General features: G+C 37.0%; 2 protein-coding genes across 8 annotated transcripts in view; one reads left to right on the top strand and one right to left on the bottom strand.

Annotated features, from left to right (window-relative positions):
- kidins220a (kinase D-interacting substrate 220a) overlaps positions 1-15912 on the top strand; it is a gene marked incomplete at its 5' end in the record, with an annotated part of 50635 nt that extends 34723 nt beyond the window's left edge. For 3 of the 7 annotated variants that reach the window (XM_084097236.1, XM_084097237.1, XM_084097235.1), the window contains 9 exons: positions 1081-1259; positions 2274-2506; positions 4034-4144; positions 4884-4937; positions 6377-6406; positions 7280-7417; positions 9446-9544; positions 11565-11795; positions 13664-15912. In XM_084097236.1, coding sequence (XP_083953362.1) covers positions 1081-1259; positions 2274-2506; positions 4034-4144; positions 4884-4937; positions 6377-6406; positions 7280-7417; positions 9446-9544; positions 11565-11795; positions 13664-14692 — 2104 coding nt within the window. In that variant the 3' untranslated portion in view covers positions 14693-15912. The remainder of the gene's footprint in view (positions 1-1080; positions 1260-2273; positions 2507-4033; positions 4145-4883; positions 4938-6376; positions 6407-7279; positions 7418-9445; positions 9545-11564; positions 11796-13663) is intronic. The other 4 variants (XM_084097239.1, XM_084097238.1, XM_084097240.1 and 1 more) reach the window with 4 other exon arrangements.
- Positions 15913-17405: 1493 nt separating this feature from the next.
- id2a (inhibitor of DNA binding 2a) lies at positions 17406-20027 on the bottom strand. The gene is made up of 3 exons (XM_084096494.1): positions 18651-20027; positions 18361-18421; positions 17406-18000 (listed from the first exon to the last, which is right to left on the bottom strand). Exons 1-2 carry the CDS (start codon positions 18999-19001, stop codon positions 18365-18367), a joined length of 408 nt encoding a protein of 135 aa, XP_083952620.1. The 5' UTR covers positions 19002-20027; the 3' UTR covers positions 17406-18000; positions 18361-18364.
- Between the last annotated feature and the right edge of the window lie 490 nt (positions 20028-20517).

Below are 20517 nucleotides of genomic sequence, written 5' to 3'. Positions count from 1 at the left end.
AATCTCTCCCGGCTCATCCATTTTTGATGTTTCATATACATGCAGAGTGGATTTTTGGTCCAATGAGCTCTGTTTAGGCTGTACCATGGCATTGCAGAAATAGCAACCAAACAACCAACAAAACACAGTGTTGCTTTGTTGTATCTAGTAAGGACACAGTATAAATAGCTGTGACTTATCAGGTCTGAGGTCATTTGATGAACTGACCATTTCAGACGCTCCCTCCAGGTGTGTATCGTCTCACAATTAGATATCAGTGTTTGTTTACTCTGCCTCACCATCTCAGTTTAGCAACAGGTCATCTGAGTGTCATTGTGTCAGCTCTCTCCTGCCCAGTTTAAACAGCTAAAATCAGATTACTTAAACCGGTGGTATGGGACGGGGCCAAGCGCTGAGCTCACCCTCTTCGCGATTTAATGATCAGTATGGAAAAAGGACTTATTGTGCCCTCATATCAACCAATAAAAGGTTTCAGCTAGCTTTTCTTACCAGAGAGACCGAGGTGTGGACTTGGGGCAGATAAGAAGATAGAGGAAGAAATATGGGGTGCGCAAAATGTCTGCGTTCAGCAGAAGCAAACCTTCAGATTTATTTGATATGAATTCCCACACTCAATAAGATAAATTGCAAAAGGAAACCATTTATCTGAAAGCGCCTGACATCGTGGTACAGAAATAACTGCAGAAACCACATGCACTCAAAAACTTGGGCTAAGAGTAAGCTTGTGACTAGTGAGACATTTTACTGCAATTTAGAGTAAATCTACATGTTGTTATTAATACACACTAAAGCAATGTGACCATAAATCAGTCAATCAATCAATCAATCATGTGGGGGAAATAAACCCCAATGTTTACATGCTGGAATTGATTTTCAGAGGCATTTTGCCTTTTATTGAAGGAGTTATACATGTAATAATTTTATTATTAATATATTGTATATTTATTTAACTGTATATTAATTTGCATCAACCCCCACCCCAAGATTTTAAATAACTTGGACATTTTTAGCCCCGAATTTCTGAAACCGGTATACCTTTGCTGTTTATTCTGTACGTTAATTGTCACCTTCTCATTGCAGGATTTCTAAAAACATCCCCACCACTAAAGATGTGGAGCCTCTGTTGGAGATCGATGGGGATATTCGCAGTTTTGAGGTGTTTCTCTCATCGCACACCCCTGTTCTCACCGCTCGTGATGTGGAGATGTTCCTGCCCTGTACTGTCAACCTGGATCCCAAACTAAGGGAGATCATCGCAGGTACAAACCCACACAAAGAAAGTTTGCCTAGCTATAAATAAGGAGGACATACCATGAATATAAATACCATAAATGCTATTTGGTAGTCGACAATAATTGACAAAATGTCAAATTTAGATGAAAGATATAGCTTATGAGGGAAAACAGCTCACACCAAATTGTTTTTGGAAAAAGTAAAAATGCAGAAAGTTTTAGGGTTTGGGGATAGAATATACAGTATAAAAATCATTATGTCTATGGAAAGTCCCCATAAAACCCATGGAAACCAAACGTGTGTGTGCACTACAGTTTTATACACAAAAGACATATATTTTTCTTTTAGGATGTCCTCTGGCTTTTCCTAGATTTAGCTGGGGTTTTTGGGGTTTTTCCTCAAGTATAGATGCGTAAATGCACACAGTGCTCACTTGAGCAGACTTATCGAAATCATTGCGGATATGAGAGGTGATATTATCTCATCACATGATATTGGTCAGCTGGTGTGTGCTTCGAGACAGAAGACGTTGCATGGTGCAATGTGACAATGGACTGTGCAATAAAGGTTCCTTTGTGAACCCAGAGAGATGAGTAAGGTCTCCATTGTGTTCACCTCAGGAAATGAAACATCACTGAATCTCGATGAGCCGCTTGTTTTCTGAGTCACCCAGCCAGTCTTATTTGGTCTGCCTGGGTGACTCAGAAATATCATTTCCAACCTAACAAATTCTGACGTTTGTTTCAGCCCTTGAGACTTTGACGTTAAAGCGAATGTGAATTTCATTGGGAGCCATTTCACGTTTATTTCTTCAAGGTGCGTTTTTGCGATTTGCCGCTTCTGTTGGGAGAACTCAGTGTTTTTCTGAGGGAATCAAAACCACAGAGGCCTTTCTTTTCTCACATGTAACGTACTATAAATGCTTCATTTGGCTGAAGTCGACTGTGAGTGGGAGGATTTGAATGCCTTTAAAGTGCTGGCCAAGATTCGGATCTAACTTTCTCCTACTCTTTCTTTCTCTGTCTCCCTCCCCGTTTCAGATGTACGAGATGCACGAGAGCAGATGCACCTTGGAGGAGTCAGCTATCCCTCACTGCCCCTGCAAGATGCTTCGGTACGGCCACACTCTGCATTTGGGCAGCATTCTTTGTCCTGCTCTCCCACGGGCTCTTTCCCTGGGCCTTTCCCCCCTGCTGGAGTGATGCCAGCCACTCAACCCCACAGCAGCTACTTCAGTGGGCTTACGGGACCCCAGCACCCCTTCTACAACCGGGTGAGACATTGGTTATTGCGTTCAAGCAAAATGCACCCGTGTTTACGGTTACAGAAGCATACTTGTGATAATTATACAAGTGAGAACAAAACTAACCTTCTGGCATGTTTTTTTAGAAAACTTATACCCCAAATAATATATCTTTTTTTACAATTCACGCAGTGCTGGCTAATTTTATATTACAACATAAATATGTTGTTGTTGTTATTGTTATTGTTATTGTTATTATTATTATGAACAACATATTATTATGAACAACATATGATTTATGTTGTAATATAAAATTAACCTGCATTATAACTTTTTTTTATTTTGAGTATTTTTTATTCATGGGGTTTACTAATAATAATAATAATAATAATAATAATAATAATAATTATTATGATTATTATTATTATTATTATTAACAACAACATATTTATGTTGTAATATAAAATTAACCTGCATTATAACTTTTTTTTTATTTTGAGTTTATTTTTTATTCATGGGGTTTACTGATAATAATAATAATAATAATCATAATAATAATCATCATCATTATTATTATTATTATTATTAATTATGTAGTATTATTATTATTATTATTATTATTATTATTATTATTATTATTATTATTATTATGAACAACATATTATTATGAACAACATATTATTTATGTTGTAATATAAAATTAACCTGCATTATAACTTTTTTATTATTTTGAGTTTATTTTTTATTCATGGGGTTTACTAATAATAATAATAATAATAATAATAATAATAATTATTATTATTATTATTATGAACAACATATTATTTATGTTGTAATATAAAATTAACCTGCATTATAACTTTTTTTATTTTGAGTTTATTTTTTATTCATGGGGTTTACTGATAATAATAATAATAATAATCATCATAATCATCATAATAATAATCATTATTGTTATTATTATTATTAATTATTTATTATTATTAATTATTTATTATTATTATTATTATTATTATTAACAACATATTATTTATGTTGTAATATAAAATTAACCTGCATTATAACTTTTTTTAAATTTTGAGTTTATTTTTTATTCATGGGGTTTACTGATAATAATAATAATAATAATAATAATAATAATAATAATAATAATAATAATAATAATAATAATAATAATGTATTATTATTATTAATTATTATTTTTTATTATTATATTATTATTATTATTTTTATAATATTTCAGAAAATAGTTCTACTACTATTAATATTAAGTAGTTGTAGTAGTAAGATTCATAATAATAATAATAATAATAATACTAACACCATTAATACAAATAATTTAATTATTCCTACAATATTCAGCTTATAGTTTATTTTTATTGTTAGTAATAATAATAATGGAAGATATTAAATATACTTAGCCCAGCCCTAATAAATCATCAGTGTGTTTATAGGCTCTCATGGGTATTTGACCTTTCATTAAATGAACCTGATGTTGCGCTGACCCTCATCTGACCCTCAGTCCTGAGTATCCGTCTGTTCTCTCCACAACTATAGCCGTACTTCCCTCATCACGTTTATCACCTGCCCCGAAATTACCCTGGCAACCCCCATCACACCCCTTCACGCCCTGCTACTAAACTCCATAAGGACCCGAGTCTGGGACTAGTAAGTACATAACTAAACGACTCTGAATGTACACTGCAGGCAGACACGCGTTTTACTGCCTATAGTCTAAATGGCCACAATAATGTCTTTATGTCTCTTGGCACTAAATGTATTTTTTCATACTTTGTTTCAAGCTCCTCGTGACAAACAGCCTGTGGCTTGTAGCTATAATTTACACATTAAACTCACAGAGCAGTTTTAGGGTTTAATGTCTCTGTGTTAATCACAGTGTAGTGCCATTGTATATATTGTAAGTGTTTGTAGCATTCTAGCATTTTCCCCTGATGCTTCTTATCCAAATATGGATATAATTTTATTTTAAACTACCTTTTTCGTTTCCTCCTCTCTGAGTCTTAGAATCAACCATTAAGACCTTTGTATGTAAATAGAAAGTTTAATGATTAGTTAACATTTTTTGCATGGCAAATGAGTAATAATCTCTCTGCCACTATACAGTCTAGCTCATATGTTAATGTTTTATGAATCTGACATTATAAACTTTGTGATTTCTGGCTGTTTAGAGTCTTCCTACATTGTAGATCAGAATGTCTGTCAACGATTCAGTCTGTCAACTCTCGTTGAAGACCTGATGAAGTTTAAAATTATAGCAAAATTGGGAAAGCTCCCATGCCAGTCTCTTTGTCAGTCCTCTCTTTTCTATACTAAATGTCCACACGTCTGCAACAGTCTTTTATCCTCTGGTTCTTCCTCTTTCTTCCGCTCTGTCTCCCTCCATCAGGATATAATCAGAGAGGACTCACGTGAGGGTCTTCCCTCTCCATCCCCCTCTATGGTAACTTTAGTTGTGTGTATGTATGTGTTTATATCTGTGCATAAAAAATGCAGCAGAATCTTTAATTGTCTACAAACACACACATACACATATGCACTTGTGCTGGTGGCATGTTACACTTACATAGCTGTCCAGTTTCAGCCTGCGCTGCTTGAACCCTAAAGCTTGATGTGCAGCTAGTGAACAAAACTTGAGCATTCAACCTATTGCTGGACCTCAGCATCTGTTTCCACCTTTACTCTTTAATCCATATTTGACTTTGAAACAGAAGTCTATTGAAAAGTATGTATATATATATATAGATAAGTAGATATACTGTGTGTGTATATTAAGAAATGTTTTTGAGCAGCCAACCAGCATATTTGAATGATTTCTGAAGGATCATGTGACACTGACGACTGGAGTAATGGCTGCTGAAAAAACAGCTTTGCATCACAGGAATACATTTTATAAATGAATTAATTATTTTAATAATTCTAAAATGTATAACAATATAAAGCTGTTATTTGAAATGAAATAAAATTAAATAAATGCGGCCTTGGTGACTTTTACAAACATAAAAAACTGCAAATACTATTTCTGAATTAAATGACAGAATATGTATACAATTAGTGTGCACTATCCATTGACTGCGGGCTGTTAGAATTACGTTATGAATTCCCTGCTAATGCCAATAATCTCAAAACGGCCCAATATTGGACAAGATGATCTCAGATTAGAGCGATTACATCATAAATCACTTCATAACAACCATTATCAATGCTCACTGACATATCATTTATCAAAACACCAGCATATTCTCCATTCCTGCGCCTCCATCGTTCTTCCCCGCTGTTTTCGTTTGAGTCACGCCCTGCCGCTGCTTTCTCTCTTCATATCCTGCCCTCCTTCCTTCAGCTCTGTTGTTTTGCCCTTTCATGCCTCCATCATTTGATCCGCTCTCTGGTCTGTCCCCTCATGGCTGCTTTGTTGTGCGTGGTGTGAAAGGCTGCTGCTATCAGAGGCTGGCTGGATTAACATCAGCAGTGCTGGGACGTCTCGCTCTTATCAGCAGAGAGAGCCGCTTCCTTCAGCGCACACGTCTGTTTCCTCCTCCCGCTAATTACACTCTTATCACCCCGCTCCAACACTCGCCCATCAGGGTGGGGCCGTTTTGGAATCAAACAGCTTCTTCTCGCCATGAAGTCCTTTCTCCTTTTATCGTTCTGTGTGTCTTTTCTGCTCCAGCTCTTTGCCAGTTCGTCCTTTCTCCAAAATGTTGTTGTTATGAGTCACTTCATCTGAAGTTTTCTGTGTGATTGGCCCGATCTAATCATTTACTATGAAATCCGTGCAGGTCGGATGCAGCATCTGTCATAATGTTTTTGTGTGCGTTTGATTTATTGATGATTGAAGCATGTGACCTAATCCCTCCTTTCCTCTCCTTTTGCCACTCCCAGATAAAATCTCAGCTCTTCAGAATCAAGCAGGTACAAATATTGAAACCTTTCAGTTTTCTCGTGTTTTACTGTGTTATTTACAGGACTCGTTTTGGCTTGCTTCACTTCGAACCAGAACAAAATGAACAGCCAGTTCTATCATTTTGAAATTTCTGTTCAAATACACTGTCCAAATTTATGTGAACAATCACATGCTGTCCAGATCCAGAAAGGACTAAAAAACACCATTAAATATACAGCACACAGGTTTGCATAGAGTCCTCTGAAACCATTATGATGATTTATGTAAAGAAAATTTAAAGTGTCGTTCACTGCAAATTTCTCAAATATCATTCTCCATTATATACATTTAAACTGGTATGTCAAGTTAAAATTTGACTTCAACTTGAATCTAAATGCAAATGAGTTTTTAGAGAATGGGCTAAATTATCATTGAATGTAGTGAATATTTTATTCACAGGCTCCTCCTGATTGGCTGCTTCTATTTCAGTGTTCTGCAGTTCCACCCAAAATAGCTTTCAATGCACTAATTTACTTTTATTTCTTGTATTTCTTCTTAGTAAACATGCCTGCTGATGATGAGTAGGACTTAAGCACAAATATTTTAGGTGAAAACAATTGGTGTGAAGCTATGTTGAGAATCCACAGTCATTTATGGTGTTAACTAGGGCCTCAAATGATTGAAAGGAGCAATTTCATAAGAATTCATATGAAATATAATCCATGTATTGTTCCTTCATCCATAACTGCTCAAGAGTTCCTCACTCTGTGATGACATTGGATTACTGCTTTGGCTTTTGAGTTGCACTGCTTTTGCATTGCATGGCTTTGACCGTGCCTCATGCCTTGCTATCCCAGAATGTATTCTGAATTCATATTGAATACATTATTGTATGTGTGTAGGGCTCTGGTTCTGTGGTTTCTGGTGGAACTCAGGTCCTCCTCAGTTCTCTTAGCATTGATGGAGTGTGTGAGAAGCTCAGACAGATCCAGGGCCTGGACTCCAGCATGCTGGAACAGTACATCGGCACAATCAAAAAGGTATGTTCTGGAAGAGTGTACTAAAAGGTCCACAGAAAAGTTTGCAGTCGGTTTAAAGGTTTGGCATGTGATTTTTATTGTGCACGTAATAGGCACTTTCACAAACACAGTACACATTGTTGTTCCATTGCTTCTTTAAAACTCTAGAGGTGCAAATCTTTATGGTAAATATACACTACTGCTATAAAGTTTGGTATCAAATAAATGCTGTTCTTTTGCTTTTTCTATTCATCAAAGAATCCTTAAAAATATTTATATTTATTATTTTCTACAAAAATATTAATCGGCACAACTGCTACTGTTTTTTCTTTATAGTTTTGATAGAAGTCTCTTATGCTTACCAAGACTACATTTATTTGATCAGGACATTGGTAATATTGTGAAATATTATTACAATTTAAAATAACTGTTTGATTGATTCTTCAGAAATCAGTATAGTATGCTGATTTAGTGCTCAAGAAACATTTCTTATCAATGTTAAAGACAGTTGTGCTGCTTAATATTTTTGTGGAAAACGTGATTTTGCAAGATTCTTTTATGAATAAAACGGTCAAAAAAGCATTTATTTTAAATAGATTTTTGTTGTAATGATTTAAAAGTCTTTACTGTCATGTTTAATCAATTTAATGCATCCTTGCTGAATGAAAGTATTAATTTATTTTACCCTATTAACCCCTAATGCTACTCCAGTAAAAGTACTTTTGTACGAGAATAAGTACTTGATTTTTATGGTACTTAATATTAAAAGTAAAATTTCTGATTGATTAAACATATTTATTCTAGCAAGCATTAGTCGGTAATCAGCCCTAAAATACATTAGTAACTTAGTTGCACGTACGTTCGAGCTCCGACGATACCCGTTTTTGGCTCGTTTTGACCGAATCAGTGAGTTGTTCAATCAAGAACAGCTGCAATTGGATCAGTCCAATTCACAAGTGAATCATTCAGTGTTATTTGTGAACCAATTCAGCAGGTTCTTTGGAATTAGAAAGAATCAACTCGTTCACGAATCGCACATCGCTCTTGCGTCTCAGACAGGGTGGAGATTTCTTCAGTTCGAAGTAACTGGGACAATATTGTTTTTAAGGAATGTAGTGGAGTAAAAAGTGCAATATCATGCTATGGAAAGTAGTGAAGTAAAAGTAAATGTAAAATGATAAATGATAAAAATGATAAAGTACAGATACGTTAGAAATGTTCTTAAATGTTCCTTTTTCACCCAAAAAAGGAAATTCTGTCAGCATTTACTCACCCTCAAGTTGTTCCAAACCTGTATGAATTTCTTTCATTTGCCAGACAGTTAACGGTAGCCATTGACTTCCATAGTATGGGAAAAAATACTGTGGAAGTCAATGGCTAATGTCAACTGTTTGATTACCCACATTCTTCAAAATATCTTCTTGTGTTCAGCAAAAGAAAGAAACTCATGCAGGTTTGAAACAATATGAGGGTGAGTAAATGATGACAGATTTTTCATTTTTGGGTGAACTATCCCTTTAAGTACAGTAAGGAAGTAGATATAGATAAAGTTACTGTCCACCACTAGTTGCCAGCTTCATATAAAATGAATAGAACATAAAACCATTCATAATATTTGTAATCTTCTGAAGTTGATGATCAACATTTTTTGAAAGTCAGTCAGTCTGAACATCAGTTGTATGCTATTGCTAAAAGAAAAGTGGGGAAAACAGGACAGACGGGGTGTGGTAAATTACTCTTTTCCAATAGATGAATATGTATTTACAGGGATGAACTAGTTTCATCAGCTCCATGTGGTGCATACAGAGGATTCACAATAAGGCCTTTCTTTCCACTGGACAACATCTGAAGGAAGCAATGACATATCTGATGTCTCCGTTAGACATCCATTAGTCAACCTACCAGCTGTGTCCCATCAGCCTGCATACTTAAACATCTCTATTGTGAACTTTGTTTCAACCCCCTATACACTGCCAAGATCAAATTGATCTAAAGTTTGTAAGCTATTTTTTCAATGCCATAATGTTTTGTCAAATTGTGTCACTGCAGGCCAATGTGAACGGCCGGGTTCTGTCTCAGTGCAACCTTGATGAGCTCAAGAAGGAAATGAACATGAACTTTGGAGACTGGCATCTCTTCAGGTCCATGGTAAGACATCAGCTGACTAGTTATTTTCTGGTCTTAATCCTACACGTTCACATCAGATAGTGGTCATCTTTCTGTTTGTGGTTTGTAATGTTTAGCACGCAGCTAATCTCTCTGTTGTGAAGACGGCTGGATGGGGTTGAAATAAGGAACACATGTAGCTGTGTTGATCAGATTTCCATTTGCGCTTATACAAACGAATGTTGTGTTGCCAGCAAGCAGGCAGCCATCTGGTCCAAGATGGCTGCTTTCTGGATGAAGGAGGGTTATTGTCAGTGGGAGCTCGGTGTCCACTTGAAGATCTGAATAGCTTGACGTTTACAAGAAAGTAGCATTCTTCAGGCTGGAAACGAGTCCAAATGGAACAACTTGGGGCTAGTTGTGATATTGGCATGCCTTAAAGGTTTCACATAGTACTACGGCCATTCAGTGATTTCACATAAATGCCTTTGTGAAGCAGTTAAAAAAAATGTTGTCTTGTATCCATGTTCTTTAAAACTAAAACCTATTCAAATGGGACACTTTTTCTTAGAGGTCAGGGAACATTCTTGTTTCACAAATGCATTGTTTCTATTTTATCACACACTTCTGTGATCTTCTCACTCATCCATGGTAAATAGTATGGAATAAATTGGCTATTTCGAATTCGAACCGCATAGAAATGTCTGTTGTGATTTTAATAATATACATTTTATATATATATATATATATATGTGTATATATATGTATATATATGTATATGTATGTATAAGTGTATATATATGTATAAGTGTATGTATATATATATATATATATATATATATATATATATATATATATATATATATATATATATATATATATATATATATATATATATATATATATATATATATATATATATATATATATAAATAAATAATACTCTATACTTTTATTATTTATTTTCATATCGTTACTAAAACGAAATTTCTCGTTGTACTATCTAGTGCATTTTTTTTTTTTTATCCCCCCCCCCCCCCCCCCCCCAATTTTGAGTAAAATGCCATCTCACAAAATGTAAAAAGAAATAATTCATTAAGCAGAGTCCAATCATTCTTAATTTTATAATTATATCACATAGACTATCATTTAAATGTTTGGTGTCATTAAGAGTTTTTTTTTAAAGAAATGAATGTAAATGTGACAGCAAAGACATTTACAATGTTACAAAAGATATATATTTCAAATATATGCTGTTCTTTTGAACTTTCTATTCATCAAAAATAAATGCATCACTGTTTCCACAAACTGTTTTTAACATTGATAATAATGAGACATGTTTCATGAAGTAATGATGCTGAAAATTCAGCTTTGCCATCACAGGAATAAAATTACAATATAAAATGTTAAAACATTTTACTGTACTGGCGGCAGTGGCTCAGTGGTTCATGTAGGTTGTCTACAAACCTAAAGGTTGGTGGTTCAATCCCCGGTTCCATTTGACCAAGTGTCGAGGTGTCCATGAGCAAGACACCTAACCCCAGCTGCTCCCGACGAGCTGGATGGCGCCTTGCATGGCTGACACCGCCGTCGGTGTATGAATGAGTGAGTGAATGGGTGAATGTGAGGCAATGTAAAGCGCTTTGGTGGCCATAGGTCTGTGAAAGCGCTATATAAATGCAGTCCATTTACCATTTTACCATTTATTTTGATCAAATAAATGCAGCCTTAATGAGCATAAGAGACTTCTTTCAAAAACATTTAAAAAATGCAATGACCCTAACCTTTTGAACATTAGTGCATAGTGCATACAAGTCTTTCATTGAGTTTTGTGACGCATCCAGAGTACACAACCTTCCATAACATCGAAGTTGCATAAGGTTGTCCTTTTATATTTAAACTCAAATATTATTTAGAAAAATAATCCTGTCCGAACAGTTTTAATACTTTTAGCATTCAAGAATCAAGAGAAGAGGAACACAGTTTCACAAAGATTTGCTCTTTGAATGAAATGCACTCTTGCTATCGAATCCCTTTAAACATTGCTGTATTTGTGCTGTAGGTTCTAGAGCAGCGTCATGTGGAGAACCAGCTGCTGAATGATGAATCAGGAGCGTGCAGCGAGCAGGGCAGCAGCGTGTTGATTCAACCCGAACCCCACAGGCCCTCTGCGCCGCCACAAGACGTGACCATCAACCCAGAAAACTTTGCGTACAGCCTCAACCTCAGCTTTGAAGAGCTCAGCGGTGTGGGGCTTGAGGAGCCCTCCAGACAACACAATGCCCATTGGCTGGTGCGTGGTACTGCTGTGCACACAGACACATTCAGCTGGACAAGTACAGCCTGTAGATAAACACAGGTGCACACCATGAGAAGACGCCGTGATTATATACATAGAGGCCAACACAAACATATGTGCGTGTGGAAACAAAGAAACTGCCGTTTTTCTTGTTGTTGTTGTTGCGCCTTTTTAACCTAACATTTTCAACACTGTTGCATTTTGACGCTGTGGAGCGCAGCTTCTGCTTTTCAGTAGTCTCTCATCAGCATGAAAATAGCATGTGGTTTACTGGGTGACAAACGGAGTGTTTTCTGACCTAGATGGGCAGAGGAAGTGAAGAGCTGACCACACACACGCTAGCTCTCTATCACACAGAGATAGCTATTTCTGCACTCATCTGTTCACACTTGGCAAGGTGTTTCAACACAAGCAAGAGCTCATAATGGTTTAGATTAGTATCATGGAAGTTGGTTGTGTACACAGACTTAGCACTATTTACACCATTTTGTAGCCTAAGTAGTGTGCTCACACTGAGTATGAGTATGAGTATGAGTATGAGTATGAGTATGAGTATGAGTATGAGTATGAGTATGAGTATGAGTATGAGTATGAGTATGAGTATGAGTATGAGTATGAGTATGAGTATGAGTATGAGTATGAGTATGAGTATGAGTATGAGTATGAGTATGAGGGGACATTAAATGGAACATGCTGCAGACGCTTCAATGTAGTCAAATTTGAGAGAAGTTCTCATTCTCTGCTAGAATTCATACTCTACAATAGTTGTCCCAAATGACACACTGTGCACTTGTATTAGGCACTCGGCCATGTCGTGTATGTGTAACCAGTCCTATTCAACCCACTCCGAGCGGGATTCAAGTCTCTTGATTGAGGAGTGAGGTTTACATGCACAGCTCTTATTGGTCAACGTCCGTTACATATGGATTTTATGAGGTTATTTTATCATTCAACATCGGAAAGGAAATATAAGGAAAGTTTTTTTTTTTTTTTTTTTATTATTATTATTATTTTTATTATTATTATTATTATTATTTTTTAGGGTGAATAAGTGCATCATCCAGGTTTTTAAAGTGCACTTTTTCTTTTTGGAACTTTCTGTGAATACGTTACTCACACTATTTTATTTTATTTTTTTCAGCAAAACGGCATCAAATAGTTCATAAGTACTCAAATTGGAATGCACCTAATGACTCATTTGGAACGCAACTAGTGTCTCTACAAAGGGATAGTTCACAGTCATCAGCTCACTGTCATGTTTCTGGAACCCTGCATAACTTCTCATGGAACACAAGGAATTACTTATTCCAAGTCTTCTGAAGCCATATGAAAGTCTTGTATGAAGAACAGTCAACGAAATTCTTGAGTGAACGTGCCAGGCTTGAACATCTGGAAGTAAAAAAATAAGTGTTAAATCGATTGTTTCAATTTTTTAATTGAATGTTCGTATTAAATGTGGTACGATAAAACTGTACCGCAAAATGATGGCAAGAAATGCCTTTCTATTGAGTTTACAAGGGCTGCATGCAAAAACAAACCTGTGTAGAACATCTACCTGTGTTTATTCATGAACAAATGAATAGTTCCAAAGATCTGTCTGAAACAGCCTGCAAAATGGACATTTAAAATGAAATGTATAAGGATTATTTATTATATTAGTGTGTGTATTATTAACTTCCTTTTTTTAAATATCACTGTTATCATCAATACCAGTATATTGCGACACCCCTAATCGATACCCAGCTAAATAATTCCTTTTGTGTTCCATGAAAGAAAGAAAAATGGCTTAAAGGTTTTATTTTGGGCGAATTATTGCTTGAAATGCCTATTACTGTCTAAATTGACCTGATCTTCTCCTTTAGGCCAACACTCACCGGACGTCCAGCATATCCAGCCTGAACTCTCAGGAATCTTCCAACGACATCTGTAAGCTGACCGACATGCAGCAGGCAGAGTATCGCAACGCTTACCAGGAGTACATCTCGCACATGTCCCAGCTGGAGGTGTCTGCTGCTGGACGAGAGAGTCCCGCTCAAGCCCTGGCCGGCCAGTTCCTCTCAGCCAGCTCTGAGGAGAAGACTAAGGAAGGTGAGCAAGATGGGCGCAAACCCTATGCCAAAAAGGGCTCCAAACCCGCAGACACTATAGCGGACTTCTCCTCTGCCCCGGATGGTGCTTGTCTAGACCCCATTACAGAGGAGGATGAGAAGTCCGAGCATGGGTCTGCCACTAAAATCCCACCCAGACGCAAAACCAGAGGCCAGGGGCCTTGTTACCACAGCGTGCCGAGCGATGAAGACGACTCTGGGGACGAGGAGACGGATGCCACCCCTCTGCTAAGAGAGGAACCCTGGGCCGCCAAACCAGATCTAGGCCTCTTATCTACAGGGAAGAGCTTCGTTTCAGACATCATGCTGGACAAGAAGTCCTCTGACTCTGGAGTGAGGTCCAGCAGGAGCTCATCCGACCACTCGCTACAAGATGAGGAGAGCGAATCGCCCCAGGAGAAGAAAGAAGAGGAGACCCATCTGATCGAGCTGGTTCTTGAGAGCCCGGTTAAAAAGCGAGTCTTACCGCACAGGCTGGGCAACCTTCAAGACGAGGCCGTGGCCCGGATGTCCATCTGCTCTGACGCTCTGTCTGACAGCAGTACCCCTGAGGAAAGCTGGCCCGCTTCAGCCGTGAGTAACCTCAACTGCTCGACCGACAACACTGCGCTCAACAACAACATCAACAACAGCACTCAGCAGGACACCTCCAGCTCCACCGACTGCCCCTCACTCATTATAAGACCCGGATCCAGCACAGAGACCAACCAGAACCTGCATGGAGTCCAACGCAAGAGGTCCATCGGTCCCGACGCCGCTGAGGAACGAGAGAGTGTCCTCTGAGCATGACCAGGTTTATTTAACTCGAGGAGATCTACCTTCCTGCAGAGCTCAGTTCAAGCACACCTGTCTGTAATTGTCCAGTGCTCCTGAAGATCTTGTTTAGCTGGTTCAGGGTTGGAGCTGAAGGTATGGAACAGGACTAACAGGATAATTACTGTAAAACAACTGCAAAAGTTAGCGAAACTCTTAGCGAAGTTCATACGCTGTTACTGCGCATTTTCTTGCCGTTGATTCTGCTTAGCTAATTTTGAATTAATGTTTTAACTATGAAAAGGATCTATCACTGCAAAATCATTTTCTTACAGTATTTTTTGTTTAGTTTTGCATACAAAACATTTAAAGGTTCATACAACAAAAAAAACTAAGCATAAATCTAGCCTAAAATTATGGCTTTTAAAGTTGTTGTTTTTTACTAAAAAACCATGAGTTGAATTCAGTAACATTATGAAATTCATTAAGTAACTAACAATGAAAAATACTTTTATAGCATGTATTAATGTAGGTTAATGTTAATTTCTGCATATACATTTTTAACGTTTCAAGTTGCATTCATTAAACATGTATGTATTATAAATAAACATGAATTACAACATGACCAAATTTATAAAGTAATATTGGTAACACTTTACATTAAGGTTTCATTAGTTAACTTTAGTAAACATGAACTAAAAATGAACAATACTTCTACAGCATTTATTAATCTCTGTTAATGTTAATTTCAACATTTACTAATACATTATTAAAATCAAAAGTTGTATTAGTTAATGCACTGTGATTTAACATGAACAATGAACAGCTGTATTTTTATTAACTAACGTTAACAAAGATGAATAAATACAGTAACAAATGTATTGCTCATGGTTAGTTCATGTTAGTTAATACATTAGGCTAACTAATGTTAACAAATGAAACCTTTGTTGTAAAGTGTTAATGTAATATTAAACTAAATTGCCGTGCAGTGTTAGTTCATTAAACCTAATTCATGAATTAATACTAACAAATTGAACCTTTACAATTTGACAACTTATTCTATAAAAATAAGTCTTAATATATTAAACAAATTCCATCTGGATTTATCCGTAAATGTCTTGGTTTTAGATATTTTTCAACTGTAAAGCAAAACAAAAATACTGTTTTAAGAATTTGCAGTGTGAGAAATGTGTTTGTTGCTGTTGTTGGAGTGGTGTTAAAAATGCAATAAACGTGAGTCTGTGAAGCTGTTCGTAGTTTCTGATTTGTTTAGTGCAAATCCTGTTATTTCATGCTCCGTTGCTAACATTAAAGATCTAGTGTAGGTGGGTCCACAATATTCCAATCATCACGTAGAGTGAGGATTTAACCACATATATAGGTAGTGCTGGTGTTTTTGCTGTGATCGGTATTGTGAAAGCTGTTATTTATTTGTGATTGAATGCCCGATTCCTATTCAGATCATCCCTATAGTTTGTGTTCTGCTTTGTAGTGTTTTAGATGAGTGAATCTATTTGTGAACGGTTACATCAAGAGAAAAACAAGAAAATGTGGGGGTTTCTCTAAGGAATTATTTGTGTGAATGCCTCAATGTTTTGTCCTGTTTTCTTACATGAATAAACCTCATTCTTTTCAAACCTTTTGAATGAGTCTGAAATTGAAATTAATTTAATTTCACTTTAAAATATAACAATTGCATTGCTCAATTTAAGCTTTTAACGGTTAGCGTGTGCTGCCTAATATATCAAATTTTCAAAACTTTAAGTAACTTTAACTCTTTAAAACTTTACTCACAAATTTAAGTGTTTTGCTAATGGACAATTTTCCCCATAAAAAAAAATGACATTAAAATAAGTGTCCATTATTTTCCTGAGGTGATGTCTGGCTGCCAGCAGGTGGCGCACTCTTCATATCAAGAACACTAATTCTGCACTACAATTCTGCAAAGTGTACATTTAAAAATGAAAGGTATGTAATAAAGAGGGCATACCATTATCTTGTTTCTGTAGTTAAATGGTTTTCCTGTATTTTATCCCACAAAATGACTCATAAGTGCACTATAAATTAAATCAAATCTCATTTTTAATGTCTGATACGCTAACAATTAAAATGATCCACTTCTCACGTTTATTCTAAGTTACGCCATTCTAGTCAAAAGGGCTTGGTGTACAATTCTGAATATTTTTAGGGTTTCCAGAGTAGCTGAGGCTGTAAAAAAAAAATTGATAAATGAAATCATTCATATCTCCAATTTATTCCTTCGTGCTGGTTAGGGGACAGACTGTAAACCTACAGACAATGATTTTACAAATTGAATTTCACAAATCAATAGCTCAATTTTGATTTTAACTGCCATTTCATCCAGAACACACACGAATGAGAGAACTTGTGGAAACGGCCACAATTAATGTTCTACTTCCAGACACCTTCAACTTTCACCACACGGGAAGTCAGAAAGAGGTTAAATCGCAAGAAAACCTGCTAGGCCGTATAATTTGTGGACAGTTATATATTAGGAAATAGCACATTTCCCCCCATTACGAACTGGAATTAATGCACTTTTACACAAACATATGGCAATGTAAAAGATTCATTCAGGTTCCTGTCAGTAATGGGCAAATGTGCATGTGTGAAAGGTCAGTGACATGCTTTTGAGTACCTGGATATAAAAGGCAAGGTCAATAATATACAGCACAACACTGGCAGATTGACATTTTTAAGATGCAAGCATAACAGACCAGTGTCAAATAAAGCATTTGATTTATTTTGTATAAAAAAAAAAAGGTACGATTTACAATATTACTTTTATAAAAAGTCTCAGCATACAGCATAACACTTTGCAGATACTGACAGTCCAATTTCTGCAACTATACAAGATAAAACTCTGAGAGAGTTCACAAGGTTTCATCATGTCATTTTCAACGTCCAGTCCTTCATGTGCCAAAAGAATTGACAAAAACAGACTTAAACTTTGTACAGTAACTAACCACGTCGTCTCCTATTCACACGGTCTTCACGAAAAAAAGGTAAGACTTCTTCTCAATGCAGAGAAAAGGTTCCTTGCGATCATTTACAGGTTTCCCTCCTATTTTCAGGGAATAGTGCTTCTTCTTCTTGAAGAAAGGACCAAATAAGTCTTTTTAGAAGATAAATAATCAATGTCCGAACTTATAACACATCACATGGATTGTCCTTTTAGAAGCAAAAAAAAAGTCTCTTGATTCAATTACAGGAAAGAAAGAAGAAAAAAAAAAAAAAAAAAACTCCAGACTGAGAACAGAAATTGGAGGAAAAGCCAGTTCCCAGGTCCTGTGTGTTCTTGTGTCTTAACCAAACACCTGCAAAAGATTGAGAAAGAGGCGCATTTAGAGAATGCAAACAGGGCAGAGATCCGGACAGCCTGGCGCCAGAGAGGAAGCCGCAGTTTGAACATTTAACCAAACACTCAGAGACTGAGCAAAACCCTGGGCTCCAGATGTACACGAGCACTGCCTTCCCTTCAATGGGAGCATTTCAACATCAGCTGATGATTAATGAACACTTTACACTACTTTACAGACTGTGACACAAATTGTCCTCAACAAATATTATTTCATGCTCTTTATTAAATTCTGTTCTGACAGCATAAAATATTTTTTCTGTCATTTACAGCATATAATACGAGGCTCATCAAAACCAGTGTGTTCAAGAGCATTTACCTGATTAACGGTAAAGTGTCCTGCTGTCCTCTGTGATCAAATCTGATTGAAACTCAGGTGTCTAAAGGGACAAAAAAAAAAAAGTATATTTATTTGCGGTCAAACTTGGACATAAACACGCACCAAATCAACGAAGCTTTGTCGTGCATTAATAGCGCATTTAAAAATTCACGATAGATAGATAGATAGATAGATAGATAGATAGATAGATAGATAGATAGATAGATAGATAGATAGATAGATAGATAGATAGATCACACTGTCACACTGTTCTTTCTGTGGACATTCACCTGTAATGAGAGGATGCTGATGTCTGTGTTGAGTGTTGTCAGGGGTGTTCTGGATGTCCCCTGCCCTGCTCGCGGGTGATGCAGGCTGGTGATCGCCGAATTCGAGTCAAGTGCGATCTGCAGGTCCAGGATATAATCGATGACATGTTGCAGGATTTCCATTTTGCTCACGTTCTTGTTCTGCGGGATACTCGGCACCAGCTCCTTCAGTTTAGAGTAGCAGTCGTTCATGTTGTAGAGCAGGCTCAGGGGATCGTCCACGGGGGTCTTGCTCCGTGAGATTCCCAGACTGTGCTCCGTCACAGTCGCGCTACTTTTCCGGAAAGACCTCACTGGGCTTATTGCCTTCATGTTGACAGCTCTGTAAGGAACGGTTTCGTTGGAAGAGTCGCCTTTGTGTTCGAGATTTCCTCTTTGCTCTGGGCTGTTGAAGCAAACGCAGTGGATTAGCGAGCTGTCATCGCCGTATATATACACCCTGCTAGGTGGGTTGTTCACGCGCTGGTTTGGATTGCGCTGATTGGTGGGTTAGGCCGCGTCAATCATCGCCTTCGCAGTACGCTATTGGCCGCTGTGCTGAGCGCTCAAGACCCGCCCATTTCTTCCGCGTTCTTAACCAGTGAAAGCGCGTGTTTAGGGTGGCGCTGACTGCCTTCAGCTTCCACGGATAATTTCTCAAATCAGTGTACCTGTTTCTGATCAAGAGAATTAGGGACTGGAAAGTATAAGGATGTTTTCACGCATTTTCCGCCTTTGTTTCTAGTGTAACCGTCAAAATGAGCCAAAACAAGCTTAGACTGATTTATGCTGGACATCTTAAATGATCCTATACAATACCTAGGCTACGTGACTATTTTACTAGGTAAGATGTAAACAGATTTGATATATCTATATAATGCAGCTTATGCAATGTACAAACCCCAGTTGAGCCTTCTATAAACCTTTAAATAGGCATAGGCAGGGACTTATCTCTTTTCCAACACATTTCATGTTATTGCTTCTTTATTTTCATCTTTTCCCCTTACTGTTTAAATCATCAACATTTACCTAGAAGTCAGTGGCATGCAACCATACTTTTAGATAAAGATGGCAAGTTGATGTCAGGGGGGGTTTATTAGTCACTTGACCTTGTTCTATTACAATATTTTTCTTCAAAAGTGTGCCCACTCTCACAGTGTCCCTCCCCCAACCTCCTCCAGGACACAAAAACCATTAAAAAATTCGATTAAGGTAAAAACCAAAGCTCTTGTGGCGTTTCTTTATCTAGGGTGTTTGCTGTGGACGTGCCAACATGATATAGCCTACAATAGGTTCAAGTCTATGTAGGCTACTTTCTGCAGTTGGTGTTGTGCCCTTAATGTTTCTGTTTGTTTATACACATCATGACTGCGGGGGAATTATGAAAGCAGTCTTTATGCCTGTTTAAAGATGTAATAGTGATGACAGGACATCCTCCTGCTCTCTAGTGCACGAATGCGAGCAGCATATTTGATAGACGCGCGGGAATCAATTACCGGGAAAGTGTAGCCTACTACTGTAAGTTTTAACGTGAAACTGCACAGCTGCAACTGAAGTGAAAATGCATTCTTTATGGGACTGGGACGAATATTTTTATCCTGACACGGATTATATTACCATTTTTTAGAAACCTTTTGGCAGTCTAGAGCGAGGCGAGAGTGGTGGCAGAAAATAGAAAAAAAAAAAAAAAGCTCTTTGTTTACACATGCTAAGTAACAATGGAGACAGAGATTTCCTGGTTGCTTGTGCATATCCGACTAAACAGATGTTTGCGGAGATGCGTCGGAATGCAATCGTGTTGATGTGTCGGAATGCACCTCATACATTCTCATTATCACTGCTTAGAAAA

Source organism: Abramis brama (genome assembly GCF_963993115.1).
Source record: "Abramis brama genome assembly, chromosome: 21".
Taxonomy (NCBI): Eukaryota; Metazoa; Chordata; class Actinopteri; order Cypriniformes; family Leuciscidae; genus Abramis; species Abramis brama.
Note: the sequence above shows the minus strand (reverse complement) of the source record. Positions and strands in the feature narration are given on the sequence as shown.